The sequence below is a fragment of the Ziziphus jujuba genome, chromosome 3, assembly GCF_031755915.1.
Source record: "Ziziphus jujuba cultivar Dongzao chromosome 3, ASM3175591v1".
Classification (NCBI taxonomy): Eukaryota; Viridiplantae; Streptophyta; class Magnoliopsida; order Rosales; family Rhamnaceae; genus Ziziphus; species Ziziphus jujuba.
Window position 1 is genome coordinate 26,727,234 of NC_083381.1, and position 16,648 is coordinate 26,743,881.

The 16,648-nt window shown below is 33.0% G+C and overlaps 2 protein-coding genes across 2 annotated transcripts; one reads left to right on the forward strand and one right to left on the reverse strand.

Moving 5' to 3' along the window:
* Nucleotides 1–1,413: 1,413 nt before the first annotated feature.
* On the forward strand, nt 1,414–5,356 carry LOC107423201 (primary amine oxidase 1). The gene is made up of 4 exons (XM_016032729.4): nt 1,414–2,654; nt 2,785–2,898; nt 3,626–4,170; nt 4,949–5,356. The coding sequence occupies exons 1-4, from the start codon at nt 1,500–1,502 to the stop codon at nt 5,106–5,108; spliced, it is 1,974 nt and encodes a 657-aa protein (XP_015888215.4). The 5' UTR covers nt 1,414–1,499; the 3' UTR covers nt 5,109–5,356.
* Nucleotides 5,357–8,337: 2,981 nt separating this feature from the next.
* LOC107423205 (amine oxidase [copper-containing] alpha 2, peroxisomal) lies at nt 8,338–12,233 on the reverse strand. Its single transcript, XM_016032731.4, has 5 exons — nt 11,189–12,233; nt 10,053–10,437; nt 9,797–9,910; nt 8,722–9,260; nt 8,338–8,618 (listed from the first exon to the last, which is right to left on the reverse strand). The coding sequence occupies exons 1-5, from the start codon at nt 11,968–11,970 to the stop codon at nt 8,414–8,416; spliced, it is 2,025 nt and encodes a 674-aa protein (XP_015888217.3). The 5' UTR covers nt 11,971–12,233; the 3' UTR covers nt 8,338–8,413.
* Nucleotides 12,234–16,648: the final 4,415 nt, after the last annotated feature.

The window sequence follows — 16,648 nt, forward strand, 5'->3', positions numbered from 1 at the left end:
TAACCGTCACATCATACATTTTGGGATAATGTAAATAAATTATTAATTAATGCAGGAAAGGGAGATTGAAAATAGAACCCATTTAGTGGCATGGCGCACATTGGGTTTTCATCAGACACCTGTTTGAGCTCTGGCCCGCAAGTTTCTTTGGACCCAATCTGGTGCTCAAAGTTCAGGCACACCAAGGCCCAATATGTCACATTGACCCAATTGCTCCGCTTTTAAAGTGATGAGTCAGTAAATATGTCATTTCATTCAGTATTTCTTTGTTGCACTTTTTCGTATTGTTTTGTTCTTTTTTTGGTGTTATTTTTGGATCTTGAACTGTCAGCTTAGTTCAAAAGCAGCCAAGTTCTAAACCACCAACTATGAAAGTTTTTCTCAAATTAGTTCCTGTCCTATTCTTACAACATAGTACTGCTGATGACAACGGGCAAATTTCAGTAAACCATCAAATAACTCATTTGCATGGGAAGTATATGCTTATAAATTACCATTTTACTAATTGTTACTAAGTAAATAATAATAAAAGAGAAAATATTACCAATGTTGACATCTCCACCTCTACGGCATCTTATTTTTATCTTTTCTTTGACATAAAAGTGGGATAGGATGTCTCCACGAGACATGGGAGAGGGAGAAGCATATCCCTTTCACGACTGGATTAAAAAATAAAAAAAAAAATCACTTTAATTGCACAAAACACACCCTAAAGCATGTGTGATCTGTCCTTGAAGTCTAAATCAAGGAAACTATTAACTATTATGCAAGATTTTCCAAGCCGAGTTTCCCACCTTAATTGCTTCTTTGGATTCATATGTAAAACTTCTAAGTTCTTAACTTCACAAAATATCAGTATTCTTAATTTTCAATCTTTCCATTTCAAGTAGGCCAACTAATGCGTACATATATTCAAGGAACATATGAGTTTAGCCGACATGTTTGAATGTCAGTCAACCAGATTTAATTAGAAAATAAAATAATAGTAAAAAAAAAAAACCACCTTGTTCAAGCACATGGGTTCTCTAGACATTCGATTGCTTTCCATTCTTTTTGGCCACTGTTCACACGCCAAGCGAACATTAATTAATTAATTATCTTCTACATGTGGATTAATCAAATCTACAAAGAAAATAAGAAGTCTGTGAAGAGAAATGTGACATTGAAATTAAATCATACCCTTCACTTCCGTTTCAAAGTAAAGCAAAGTAAAATCACATTAATCTTGCTCTCAACGCATGAAAAGTACAGAAACATAAAAATAAGAGTGCAAATGTCCTAGCAAAGGAAGCTTCTGAAACTATTCATCATTATGGGGTCCATTAAAGCCGTCAAATTAAAGCTCTTTGTTAGAAAAAGGGGAAAGCAGCGAGAGATTCTTCGCTTATTTAAGTAGTTTTTGGAATCATGTAATCAGTATCCCAGATCAAAAAAAAAAAAAAAAAAAAAAAAAAAAAATCTCGGTCCAAATTCTTTGAAGCAGATAAAACATAACCAAAATGAGCACTAATTTATTTCCATTATTTTTTGTACCATTTCTAGTTTTGTCCCTCATCCCATGCTGCTTAGCTTCTGGTATATACCATCCTCTAGACCCTCTTAGCCCTTCTGAATTCAACCAAATAAAGGTCATAGTCCAAAAATCCCACCTCGGATCTCTTCCTAACCTGACCTTCCATTTCGTTGACCTCGATGAACCCGACAAACAAGACGTCCTCAACTTTCTAGCAATCGGACACAATGAGAAAAACAAATCCATCCCAGCTCGCAAAGCCAAGGTGGTTGTTCGAGCAATTGGTCAAACCCACGAGCTCATCGTTGACCTAACCACAAACTCAATCAAATCGGATCAAGTTTACGCCGGTCATGGTTTCCCTCCATTCACATTCAACGAGCTTTTCCGAGCAAGCAAACTTCCTCTGAATTATACGAAATTCAAGGACTCTGTTACGAGCAGGGGTTTGAATTTGTCCCAAGTTTCCTGTGTACCGTTCACTGTGGGTTGGTATGGTGAAAAAATCACCAAACGAGCTCTAAAAGTTTCATGCTTCTATAGAGGAGGTACAGTCAATGTCTTTATGAGACCGATCGAAGGAATAACTTTATTAGTCGACGTTGATATGATGAAGATCGTAATGTACATTGATAGGTACAGAGTCCCATTACCAAAAGCTGAAGGTACAGATTTCCGTACAATGAAATCGGATTCGAAATCTGAATCTTGCATGGAAAAAAAATCTGGGTTCACCCTGGATGGCAATAAGGTGAAATGGGCTAATTGGGTTTTCCATGTGGGATTCAGTGCTCGAGCTGGTGTGATTATATCGACAGCTTCTGTATTTGATGGTAGAAAAAAGAAGTACCGGAGTGTGCTTTATAAAGGCCATGTGTCAGAGACTTTTGTGCCTTATATGGATCCGACAAATGAATGGTATTTCAAGACGTTTATGGATATTGGAGAATTTGGGTTTGGAAGAGCGGCTGATTCTTTGCAAAGACTGATTGATTGCCCAGAAAATGCAGAGTATATTGATGGGTATATGAATGGGGCAGATGGGCAGGCACAGAAAGTGGAAAGGGCAATTTGCATATTTGAACGCTATTCGGGTGATGTTGCAGCCAGACATACTGAAATTAATGTTCCTGGGAAAGTGGTAAAATAGATTTATAAGTATTTACAATTTGGTGGATTTCAATTATTTTTATTTATTTATTTATTTTTTATGGATTTGAGATTGGAATTTGCTTTTAGCGATGTTAATAATGTGTGGATTAAATTTTTAGATAAGAAGTGGTGAACCCGAAGTGAGTTTGGTGGTGAGAATGGTGGCTACCGTGGGGAACTATGATTATGTTCTTGATTGGGAATTCAAGCAAAGTGGCACCATCAAAGTTGGGGTAAATTATTCTCTCTTTTCATCTTCAATTCTCTTTTTCCTCATGGGTTAAAAAATCCGGTGTTTGTTCAAAACTGGTTGGCAATACTTTAATCAAATAAAACAAAAAAATGGAAACTAATTTAGCAATCTTACTATATAGTTTTTATTTTACTATTATTATGAGAGGCTGCTATAATTCTAATATTGCTTTGCTGCCTCTTTTTTTCCCTGCCGCTCTTGACTTTGTTTTCTAAAGTGCACGATCGCGCAACCATTTATCTTAGTACATTTACGTGCTTTTTTAACACGTTCTTATTATATCTACTTTCCTTTTAGGTAAATATAGCCTTCGATTATACTCTTTTTCTTTTCTTTTTATGTATTTAATAGATTATACCCAAACATTAAAACATAGTCTTGGAATACAGTTTTAATGGTTCACGACCCTCATGAGATTAATTTGGAACTTGATTGCCAACGCTAAAATACATAAATAATAATAATAATAATAATTTTCTGCTTCTGATTTTTCTTCGACTATTCAAAAAAAGTGGGTCTTAAGGTCAAACTCAAGGTCCAATTGGAAGTTGGAACTATAGCTATACTATTAGCAAGGTCCGATGGAAACTATAGCTAGCTTGTTCACCAACCATTGAATTTAGAGTTTCTAAATTTAAACAACTTATAAAAGAGCTTCTCAGCCGTTGAATTTATAAAACAAGTATGAAACAGCACCTTTTTGGCAGGTGGGTTTGACAGGTCTCCTGGAGGTGAAGGCCACGTCATACACAAATTACGACCAGATAACACAAAATGTGTACGGAACCTTGGTATCCGAAAACACCGTCGCCGTTAACCACGATCATTTCCTAACATACTATCTAGACCTTGACGTTGACGGTAACAGCAATTCCTTCGTCAAGGGCAAAATAGTAACTGCGGGAGTCTCCGCCAATAATCCCACATCTCCTAGAAAGAGTTACTGGACGGTCGTTAGGGATACAGCCAAGACGGAAGCCGACGCCAGGATTCGGCTCGGCATGGAGCCAGTCGAGCTGTTGATTGTGAATCCAAATAAGAAGACGAGGGTTCGGAATCACGTAGGTTACCGGCTGGTTACAGGACAGCCGGTTACTTCTCTTTTGGCGGAAGATGATTACCCGCAGATCAGGGCTTCTTATACCAAGTATCAAGTTTGGGTGACCGCCTATAACAAGTCGGAGAGGTGGGCTGCTGGATTTTACAGTGATAGGAGCCGAGGAGACGATGGCTTAGCTGTTTGGAGCCAAAGGTAAATGATTATTTTTATTGGTTTTCTTTTATTATTATTATTTTTATTTACTTTTTGCTTTATTTTTCGACATTTGTTAAATTTTGTTTTAAACTAAACTTTGTCCGAACTAAGATCTTACATTCAAGATATGATTATTTGCGCTTTGAGCCCCAAAAAAAAAGAAAAAAAAAAAGAAAGGAAAAAATGAAGTAGAAGAAGAAGATATGATCATTTGCTATCTACTTGAAAAACGTTTCGTGACCACTTAACAAAATCATACAATTTTTTTGTAAATATATTTTAATGCATAAAGAAAGTAATTTATATATACATTATGTATCTCAAATAATAATATCACTCATCATAAAATCGGTATATTTGACATCTATAATATTAATAAGCACTTGACACCCCCCGCGCCACCCTCCAAATAATAATTAGCATGTAAAGCATGAACTATATAACCAACAATAAATGAATTTATTATTTTGATGTTCATCTCGATATTCGTGTAAACTGTATTGAATTCGTAAGTATATTATAAAGGAATCATAGTTTGGAACTAATTAACCATTATAAGTTCTCAGTATGATTTTATATGTTCTGATTTCTGCGTTGACTTTAGATAACAGTATATGTAAACCAATTGTTGTTGGACACACATGAAGGGAAATTTTATTTTATTTTACTTTTTCTGGACATTTCAACGACTGCATTTTAAAGAATTCAGTTTTTAAATTCAATTAGAATTTGTGTTTTCATATTATATATACGATAATTGATTTGATTGGAACAGAAATAGAGAAATCGAGAAGAAAGATATAGTTTTATGGTACACGGTTGGGTTACATCACATTCCTTACCAAGAAGATTTCCCAGCAATGCCCACACTTCATGCAGGTTTTGAGCTCCGGCCTGCCAATTTTTTTGACAACAGCCCCTTGCTAAATTATTAATATAACCAATATTTATATGACCCAATACACTTCCTAACTAGTGAATCAAGAAAAATCATATATATTTCAGTATTATATATATATATATTTATATATATATTTTATGTATTTAATCTTCTTGTTTAATATATATTCATTTATTCAAGGGATATTCTGTAATTAATTCCTTTGCCCAAAATAATGGAATTTTATATGAAGGATGGGTTATTGTAAACTTGTAATAAACTTAGTTAATTTATTAATGCGATGGTGTTTGCTTGTGACAATTATATACATATATCATTTAAATCTTGTGAACATTTATTTGGACATCTTAAATGAGATGGATTTAGTTGCGAAACTACTTATAATTATATTTAGGAAGTCATGTGTTAAGATGTTGAGGTGTAAAGAAGAATTATTATAACTATAAAGAAGTATTACTGTAAATGATTAAAAAAAAAAAAAACATTTATTGGGGTATAGAACAGAATTAAAGTTTCAATCCATGGCTATATATTAATTTAAGGAGGCAATGTTTTTGTCTCCCAGTGGAATTTAAATTTAATAGAAAAATCCTACAGGCATGCTATTTACATCGTTTTCGGTTGACAGTTATGAAAATCAATCTACGGCAGAGAATAAATTATATGTTCCTATTTTGTTGATTGATTTTATAACTAAGTTTAGACACATAAAATCTATTCAAAATTCAGGCACGTCAAATCCAACGTATCCATTAATCTTTTCTGGAGAAAAGTTATTATTTAATGCAAATTAAATGCTTTCCATCTCTAGTCTATCTTTCAACCAATTAAAATTCTTTGCTCTACGTACGTGATCACTGCATTATTGTTTTCAATACCCACTTTGCTTTACATATGTAATACCATGTCTGCACCAAAGGAGAATCTGGTGTGTTTCTGGTTAGTAATGGAAGCAATCGTCCCTACCGTCGTAACATAAAAGCATGTGTTGTTCCGATTTTGTTGCGGCAACGTTAATTGGCCAATGGATTCCGAGTGACTAAGTTAATTGACAGAAAACTGATGATCCAGCTGACATGGAAAATGGCTTGACAGAGACGGATGCATGGTCAGTTCCAAACCTCTTCTTTTAGATTCAATCTCATCTATTCTTTAGTGAGCTTTCTTTCAGAATTGCTCCTTTATTCAAGGTATTAATAATAAAGTTATTCACAACCAGCATGAAGACTTTAAGTTCATATTGATCATGAAAGCATAAATAGAAATAAATTAGGATAATCAATTAGTTATTGTTTCATATGCTAGTGCTATTCTTTTTAATTACCATGGATGACATGTCAATTTTGTGCAAGTATGATTCATCATCAATAACAAATTGTAAAATTACTGCCCAAAAATATACATATATATATATATATATATAGCTGTGGATATATATATATATATATATACACACATAAATATAGATATTGTAATAATCCAAATAAAAATTAAATATATATGGACTAATTTTATGTGGTTCAGATGAAAATCACCACAATATCGGATCAAAAAAATCCCATCGCCCGGACCACAATTTGCCTTCCACTTATGACTTATTGCAACGTCCAAAATGAAGTGGGCGTTTAACAATTAAAATGAATGTTGACGGATCATCAAGTTGAATAAATTCGCAGGCCAAGATCTACGACTACGTTTGTCTTTGGACAACAATTTTTCACGCATGCGTTCGATATAAAAACAAAGCCTGAAATTTCATCTCAAATCTCACATGTCACTTTCACTTGTCATTTTGATTTGAGAAAAAGAAGTCGACTGATCTGATTGGAAGCCATTAAAAAAAGAAATCGACTGACCTGGTTGGAAGCCATCTTTTAGCATCTAACGCCATCAATATTTTTCATTATTATATATACTCCAAAAGCAGTATGCTATATGCAATAATTGTTATCCATGTATGGTTACTTTCGTACTGGTTTGACCTTCTCTTAACCATGTGTCTATTGTTTATCAAAAAGAAAAAAATAACCTCTTATATGTCTATTAATTATCAAATTGATAAAAAATAAATGTACAAATTTATTTGCTAAAAAGGAAAGTCTTATCCTTTTGGTGCTTTCGGTCTTCAGTGTTAAATCAACCTGTTGCTTTAATAAGGGACCGCATGATCAATTGCCAATCTGTCATAGTGGGTTTGGATCTGAAAGCCCTCACGTCACGGTGTAAGTAAATATGGGACCATGTGAGAAGTGTATCACATGTATATTCATGATCGCATTTACCACTTGTCCTTCTATGCATGCACAGAGACATGGGAGGGAAAGTGAACAGTACTTTTTTAGCCTTATTTATTAAGGATTAATCAAATTGAAGCCATGGGAATAATTGCTATATGTATGTTGATTCATCATTTTTTACATGAACATAAGAAAATCTCTAATAATTATATATGTGAATTGTTAAAATTTTTTTACCACATTAAAAAAATAGACCATGATTAAAAATATACTCTTCAGTATATTTATTTAATATATTTTTTACACTGATATGATAAAAAAGAAAAAAAATCATGAAAATGACTCGACAATAAAACTTAAAACAATCCTTATTAAAAATATACATTTTTTTTTAAAGAAAAAAAAAATAGATACACGTATCAATACAAACCAAAATCATTGGAGACTAATTTTTGATTTTTGATTTAAATTTTTTGACAACGGCTATTCTTCAAGTAGACACCTACGCTATATAAATCAACAAACCTTTCACTTTAAGTTCTACATAAATCCCAAACTTCATAACTGTAGAAATGCTCTAAACTTCTTCAAGCTTCTACTTTTGGGTTCTACGGTAAAAATCAGAAGGTTTACCAATTCCTTTTAATATAATTTTATATTCAAATATTAACTAGTTCTATTAGTGATGTAGTTTTTCCATTATCTAATTCTTAAAATAAATAATTAAAACTTTTAGACGTATTCTTGATTTTTGATTTCGATATATATATATATATATTTATCATTTTGTGTATACTGAAATTTTATTTCATACAATATTTCCCACAATTATATAATTAGCTAGTTAATAAAGAAAAAAATTATTTATCAATGGTGAATAATTATCAATGAAATCTATATATTAAAAATAATAATTTAAATAGTCACTATTTTAAGATTTTAGAATAAAAAAATTAAAAATTAATAAGATTTTATGTTCAAATTTTCCTCTTTTTTTTTTTTTTTGGTCAAGCCATAGAAATTAAGTAGTAGAAATCAAAATACTCCTCTTTATTTAGCTGCTTTTCATAAATAGAGGATGATAAATGGTAGAACAATAGAACTAGTGCTTGGTGGTGCAATTAGGCAAGGTCACGTGCTCTAGAGGTTTTGTTTTGAGCACTGGATTCTTTTCAAAGAAGTTGGTGGGTCGGAGCTCAAATCCACCGGACAGAGACGGCATGACTGGAAAATCTTCCTGACAAGGGACATGGTGAAAACCGAGAGTATACCACAACACTATATCCTTGTTTTCAATGCTCCTATTCCTGCACATCACAAGGACATTAAATTCCAAAATATTTGTGTTAATTAGCTACGTTTAAATATTTTACATTAAGATATAAATTTCATTACAATATAATAATATACCTGAGGGTCCAAACTGCCAAGTTGTCCTCTCCTCGACTTTGATCAACAATTTTCCCTCCTGCCCATCTCTCAGACTTGTTATAAGGAGTAACCCACAGATTATACTCGGTAAACGCACCTCGAATTTGCGGATAATCATCTTCCAATAAAAGGGGATTGGAAATAATCCCCGGAATTAGGCGATAACCAATATCATTTCCCAATTTTGTTTTCTTATTGGGATTGATCACAACCAATTCCGATGGTTTTAAGCCTAGTTTGATTTTCGCTTCGGATTCAGTTTTGGCCGTCTGGCTTGAAACAGTCCAATAACTCTTTCTCGGTGAGATATTCTTTGGGTTTTGCTTGGTTACCAAATTCTTCTTGACAAAGGAATTGACTTCCCCATCAATGTCGAGGTCAAGGTGGTAATTCAAGAAATGATCATGGTGGACAGCCACGGTGTTGTCTGAAACCAACGTACCAAAAACATCTTCCTTTATTTGATCGTTGTGAGTGTATACAACTCCCTTTGTAGCTAATACTCCTGTTAGCGAAACCTGTAAAAAATTTATGCGTAACAAAGCTGAATTGTATAATAGTTGTAAGTCTTTTTAAGAATGTGATTAATGCTTTGTTTGATTCATAAATCGGACAGACATACTTTGTCCTTTTGTAGACATTATATATATATATATATATATATTTGTTGACCGATTGGATAGGTCACTATCCTAGAGAATATGCAAGGACACGGTACTGAAGTTATTATAAGCTTTTTTAGTGTAAGTAATGCCAATTGATGTGATCCTATATCAACAGCTTGACAAGTTCATAAAATATACGTATGTATGTAAACGCTTTGGCATTTGTTTCTTTCTAAAATTTTCGCAATAATATCAATTGGTATCCCGGATAATTTTAATATCTATAAAAAAATTTTGTTTCTAATTTTGCGTCTCTGTTTCTATTGGATTAGTGATGGAATTATACTTTGTTTTAGAAAACACTCTTTCTTTTTACTTAATGGAATAGAGACTATATATATAGACAAAGAAAATCCGAATTTATTATTGACAATAATATCATATCATACCTTAACATTGATGGTCCCAGTAGGCTTGAATTCCCAATCAAGAATATAATCATAATTGCCCACAGTGGCAACCATTCTCACCACAAGGATCACCTCTTGCCTAACCTCCCTTATCTGAAATTAATTAATACCGCCGCATAAGCCAACAATAAAAAAAATTGAAAAAATTAAATAAAACATGTTTTTCTGGATACAGTCTAATTAAAAAAAAAAAAAAAAACACTGTTTCCTTAAACAAATAATTCTATATATATACCTCTTCCCCTGGGATAGTTAGCTCTGTGTGGCGCCACAAGATGTTGCCAGCATATTGCTCAAATACACATAAAGCATTGGATATTTTCACTGGCTTGCCATCTTGTCCAGCGTAATAGCCATCAAAGAACACTGCATTAGAAGGACAATCGGCCAAGGGCTCCAGAGACACCGTAGATTGTCCGAAACCGAACTCGCCACAGTCGAAAAATGTTTTGAAGTACCATTCCTTCGTTGGGTTCATGTACGGCACGAACAACTCAGATGTGTAGCCTCTGTATAATACTCGCCGGTGCTTTTGCTTTTCAAGATCATAAATTGATGCTAGAGATATAACTGCACCGACTCGTACATCGAATCCCAGATGGAATTCCCAATTTGTCCACCTGATTATCATTATGATGGGAATTAAAAGGTTAGTAGGACATTATCTTTAATCTAATTTACTACATATTCAATAATATCTTGGTAAAATTTAAAATTCAAAATATATGGGCCAACAAGGTAAACATAAGAAGATGCAACATATTCTTGTTTTATGTAGGGAAGAAGAATCTTTTGGTCCCTTACAATTAATTTTTCATTTCAAGACAAATTAGAAACCAAAAATAAGTATTTGTTTTGACATATATATATATATATATATATATATATTAAATTAGAGGAGAAAATTGCATATGCCTTCATAACAATTAATTATTTTATTTTTCATATTTTTTAGAATTTTTGAAAACAACTCAAAACATATATGACTTTTCCCTTCTTTTTTTTTTTTTTTTCCCTTTTTTATCCCCTTTGTTTTTGAAAATTTCTTTTCGAAAATTTATGGTCAAAAATTTCACACAACATTTTTCTGATTTTTGAAAACACAAAACTCTTTTCTAGTTACATGTCCAAGCAAACCCCTAGGGCATGTTTGAAATTTCACAAACTTCCACAGGTTCCTTGAAGAAAACAATTAATTAAGTTGGGTTAATAAAATCAAATCAAACAAATAACTTTCTTTAATAATCCCAACTACAATTTTATGATACTAGCTTGGCTTGAATTTTATGGATTTGGTGATAATAATAAATAATAAAACAGTATTTTTCATTTAAAAAAAACAAAGAGTCGCAGTCCATAACAGTCACTGACCTGATAGCATGGCCGTCGACTGTGAACCCAGGACCATCCGGCCAGAATACAGCCACATTGTTTAGTTTCGGTCCGAAAGGCGGTCTCTGCTTCGATAACCGGTAGTCGGTCCCCTCTCCTGTCGGAACCGGAAGGATAAACCTGTCACTATATCCAACAATCTTCATCTCATCAAGATCAACCACCACTGTTATCCCTTCCAGAGGCCGTACAAACACGTTCACTGTATCATTTGAGTAAAAGCAAGACAGCTTTATGATTCTCCCACTCTTTTCCTCTCCATACCACCCAACCGTATAAGCCGAACAAACGGTTTGAGATAGTTCAAGCCCTCTCTTCTTCACCGACTCGATAAAGGGTTTATATTTGAATGGCAGTTCGTTTGCGGCTGTTTGTTCGTCAAGTGTAAGCAAAGGGAAACCATTTCCTTTGTAAACATTCTTGGAAACTATGGAACTGGTCGATAAATCAACGGTGATCTCGTGTGTGTGTTTTTCAAACCGGGTGACCACGGAGACTCGGCGTGGCGGCGGGGTTTTGCTGGGTTTTGAATGCCATGAGAGAATGGTCTGCTTGTCTGGTTCGTCTAGGCCAACATATTGGAAAGTTAGGGTTTGGTTTGAGGTGGTTGGGTATGAGTTTTGAACAATGGTACGGACGAGGAGGAATTCTGATGGGGTTAAAGGATCAAGTGGGTGGTTTTGGGCGCATGATATTTGGGAAATGGTGAAGAAGGAGATGATAAGGAAGGTGAGAACTGGCTTGAGTGTGGAAGCTGCCATGGCTTTTACATGAATTGTGAAAAGTCCTAGCAGGCTTAGAGGCTTTAAATAGGCCTTCCAGCTTAATTAGCATGTGTGGGATTGTAGTGGTAGATAATTTAAAACAATTACATTTGGTTTTAATGATTTTGAAAGTAATTAATATTATAGTAATGAAGAATTGTAAGATTTGGTGTGGAAGTTGAAAATAGTTTTTGAAAGTTAAAGAATTAATTATGTTTTGCAAATACTTTAAAGAAATATATATATATATATATACAATTATACCATAAAACACAAACATGCCTTTGATATTAAAGGTGTGAATGGTCAATCACATATAATTCATAGGTTATGATAAATCATATGATTCAATTATATGTAATTTATAGAATATAATTAATAAATTATATGTAATTAATTGGTACCCTTTTGATAGCAAGTATATCGGTCCTTCATAGTAAATTTATATATATATATATATTTGCTACAGAGTGAGAAAGTCCGCATTTTATGGAGTGAGAATCATGAAAATGAGACATTTGCCTTTAACATTACCTTAAGTACCCGCAGAGACTTCCTTTGTGAGATTAATGAAACTGTGCACACCCATTTACACAAAAAAAAAAAAAAAACTATAGAGACTTCTTTTCTTGGTTTAATAAAACGGTGCGTGATACTCATTTTCAACATAAAAAGAAAAAGAAGAAAAAACAGCAGAGAAGAACTAGTCTCCTTCAGCTTCGGAATCACCTTTCCTAAATCCCTAAACCAACTGCAGCTCCAATAGCTCAAGCTCACCCTCGTTCTTATCTGCTGCCAGTGTGTTCCTCTCTGCCACCCAGTACCTCCAGCAACACAGCCACTTTCAAGTTCATTCTCTTCCTCTCTCACTCTGCAATTTTCGATCTGAATGTTTAGATTTTTTTTTTTTTTTTTTTTGTTTCATGCTGAATGCTTAGTAATGAACGCAAAAAGGAAAATAATGCTTAGATATGAATGGAGAAAGGATTAATTTTGTAGAATTTGACTAATGTGATTAATTTCATGTGTGCCACGCACCGTTTCATTAAACCAAGAAAAAAAGTCTCTACAGTTTTTTTTTCTTTCCTTTTTTGTGTAAATGGATGCGTACCATTTCATTAATCTCATAAAGAAAGTCTTTGTAGGTACTTAAGGTAAAATTTAAGACAAACGTTATATTCTCATGATTCGCACTCCATAAGGTGCGGACTTTCTCACTCAGCAGCAAATCTCTATATATATATATATATATATATATATGTGTGTGTGTGTGTGTGTGTGTGTAAACTTACTTTAAAAATAAATAAGATGTTGTTTGATTAGCTTTTCAACTTAGGTTCAAAAAATAAATATATCATGAACTTATTTTTGAAATGCATAGTAAAAAAACCATCATTTTTTCTTTTTTAACATGAGATTTGCTCAAACTTAGAAAAAAAGTGCAGCACGACGACTTTCGAAAAGGTCATTTATGCTAGTACTAGTTTCATTCAGTCAACATATTAATTCACATCTAGGAGGAGTTATATTCAATTAGGAATTGATTATAAATCATAAAATTTTTCTTCTGGTTGAGATCTCAATAAGGTCATGGATAAAATTTTGATTTCTTATTTCTTTTTTTGCATATAAAGGATTTGCCCGGACCAATATATGATTTTTTTTTATTTTTAAATCATTTTAGGATCACGTCTTATATTAGAAAGTATAAAAGTAGTATTATTTATCAACCTAATTTATTTTGCCTTTTCATTTGGATCCGTTCTTGTATATTTTATTCAATATTCTATTAATCTTTTATTTTGTAGTTGCAAGTACAACTCCTTTATTATAAAAAAAAAGAGTACAATCCTTTCCTCTTTCCTCTTTCCACTTCATTTATCCATGTGAATCTGGCAGACTATATATATATTTTCTTTTTCTTTTTTTTTTCTTTTTTTATTGAGATCATGTGCTCATCCTATAGAAGTATTTTAGGAGGAATTTGAGAAATACCTTCTTATGGAATATTACAAAAGGCCAAACATGCATCAACCGTAGAGCATCACAGGGTAAAAAGGGCAAAAAGCAGGGGTAATAAGACAACTGACAACCATGCGTCACCAAGAGAGCCACTGATCAGCTTTAATAGTTTAAAAACGTGTAAATCATTTTTATTATTATTTTTTTCCTTTTATTTTCAATCTTCAATCGTATCCGAAATTCATAGGATTCGTGGATTGTGTTAGCACCAGGGAAAAAAAAGAAAAAGAAAAAAGGTGGGGGTGTGTGTGGAGGGGTCTTTGCCCGTCTCTTCCTACTTTATTATCCTTGTTTTTCACCTTAACCGGTTTGCTTTGCTCGGCCAATTTCTCTCCACGTTTCCTTCCTTTTTTACGTGGCCACTTGTCTACCTCAGGTTATTTCATTTTTGCACCACTCACTCCTGGATTATCACCGATGATCTTTCTTTCCTGATAAAGCGAAACTTGGCCCCATCTTGTCGATAATGGAGAGTGTAAAATGAGTATTTTTTCTTGTTAAAAGAAGCGTGCTTAATCATTAGGTCCAATCGAAACTGCTTTATTTTAGGGGAAAAAAAAAAGAAAAAAAAAATTCAGCTGCTTTAAATCTAATTAAATTTCATTTAATTGTATCGGATTTAAAATAATCTAATCCAATTTAATCTCCGTCGATAACGTAAACTAACATCCACAAGTACATGTCGAAAACGCTTGTGGAACATAGCATTCTCTCATTGCTCTATTTTAGGGCAACGAACCAGGCTCACCGTGCAGAGAACCATCTAATTAATCACAAAGAACCATCTGATCGGTAATATGTCTGCACCTTTTCCTTGTATTCTCTTTTAAGTTCAGCCTCTCCCTTTTTTTTGAATAATTTATTGTTAAAAGGCACAAAAAGCCTCCTAAAAAGGAGGATAGAGAATCCACTTTCAAACTATCAACAATTGTTAAAGTTAAAATATCTCCTGCAAGGGATTTGAAGTACAATTATTTAAATCAAACATCAAATTTGCGTAGAGAGCTTTCTTGACTAACAAGCTATCACACTATTTGAGCGTCAGAGTTCTACAACAATTTCCAGTTAATTCAGCAGCTCTCTGGGTGATGCATCGCAATGATTGTCTTATTAGCCCATTCTTTTTTTTCCCTTTTTACCCTTGACGCTAGGGTGTATATTTTGGTCATGACTAGTGTAAATATTCCATCAAATAGAAAGTTCACAAATTTCATTTTTACTCTTTTTTTTTCCAATTTTAATACTATATTTTTCTTTTTTTCGTATTATTTTAAGTCATATATGATTAATTAGAGAATAAAATTTTAAATTGGTTCAGTCATAAAAAAGGTTTTTGTCTAAGTATGCAGCATCCACTAGGAACCCTATACCCTTTTCTTTTCTTTTTTCAGCATACTATATTCCATTTTATCAACCATATTAACTAATCCATTTACACTTTTAGACTTTGATCCTTTAATTTTGTTTTAAATTTTTTCATATTGAAAATTAATCTTCACAAAAGTAAACTATTAAATGTAAATATTTAAATTTTCATAAGATCATATAGATACTACTTTTTTATTATCACACCAGTTTGTTTACTGAACAGTTTTCAAGAAATTTAACATTTTTATCTATAACAAAACTTGATACCAGAAAAAATTTGGGGAATATATTATTTTATTCTAATTTAATAATCTACATACAAAATTTCCCACTTTTTTAATTTGTAGCCCCCCCTCTTTATTTAGCTGTTTTTCTTAACTATAGAGGAGGACAAATAGTAGAATAATAAAACTAGAGTTTGATGGTGCAATTAGGCAAGGGCACAGGATCTAGAGGTTTTGTTTTGAGCACTGGATTCTTCTCAAGGAAGTTGGTCGGTCGGAGTTCAAATCCACGGGACAGAGTCGGCCGGCATGATCGAAAAATCTTCCTGGCAAGGGATGTGTGAAAAACCCAGAGTACACCACAATACTATATCTTTGTTTTCAATGCCCCTATTCCTGCACATCACAAGGGCATAAAATTCCAATATAATTAATTGTGTTAGCTTGATTTGCTTAATTTTACTAAATATTTAATTTCGATAATCCAACAAAAGAGGATTTGAAACAATCCAGGGAATTAGACGATAACCACTATCATTTTCCACTTTTGTTTTCTTATTGGGATTGATCACTACGAGTTGGACGGTTTTAAGCGTAGTTTGATTTTCACTCCAGATCCAGTTTGTCCATCTGCAGATTATGATTGAAATTAACAGGTTTTTTTATATGAATTTAAGATACCCAATAATATCTTAAGCCAAAAGCTGTGAGCCAAGAAAGGTAAACATATGTAGAACATAGGACCATATAACATTCTTGTTTTATGCAGGGCCAAGAAATTTTTGCTCCATCCCAGAATTATCTTGTAAACTAATTAGAAACTTTTGTTTTGGACATTTATGTTTTTTAGCAATAATTTTATTAAATTAACTATGCGTTAGTTGGTGATAAAGTTAATATATACATACACACATATATGTATATATAAAAAGGTATATTCCTCGTACAAAGCTTTTTGGCAAAGCTTTTAACACATAATTTAGGCCTTTAATTAATATGATCTAATGGTATATATATGCCTTTTTAAAAAAACTCTTAAATTCTTTATATCCACATCCAAA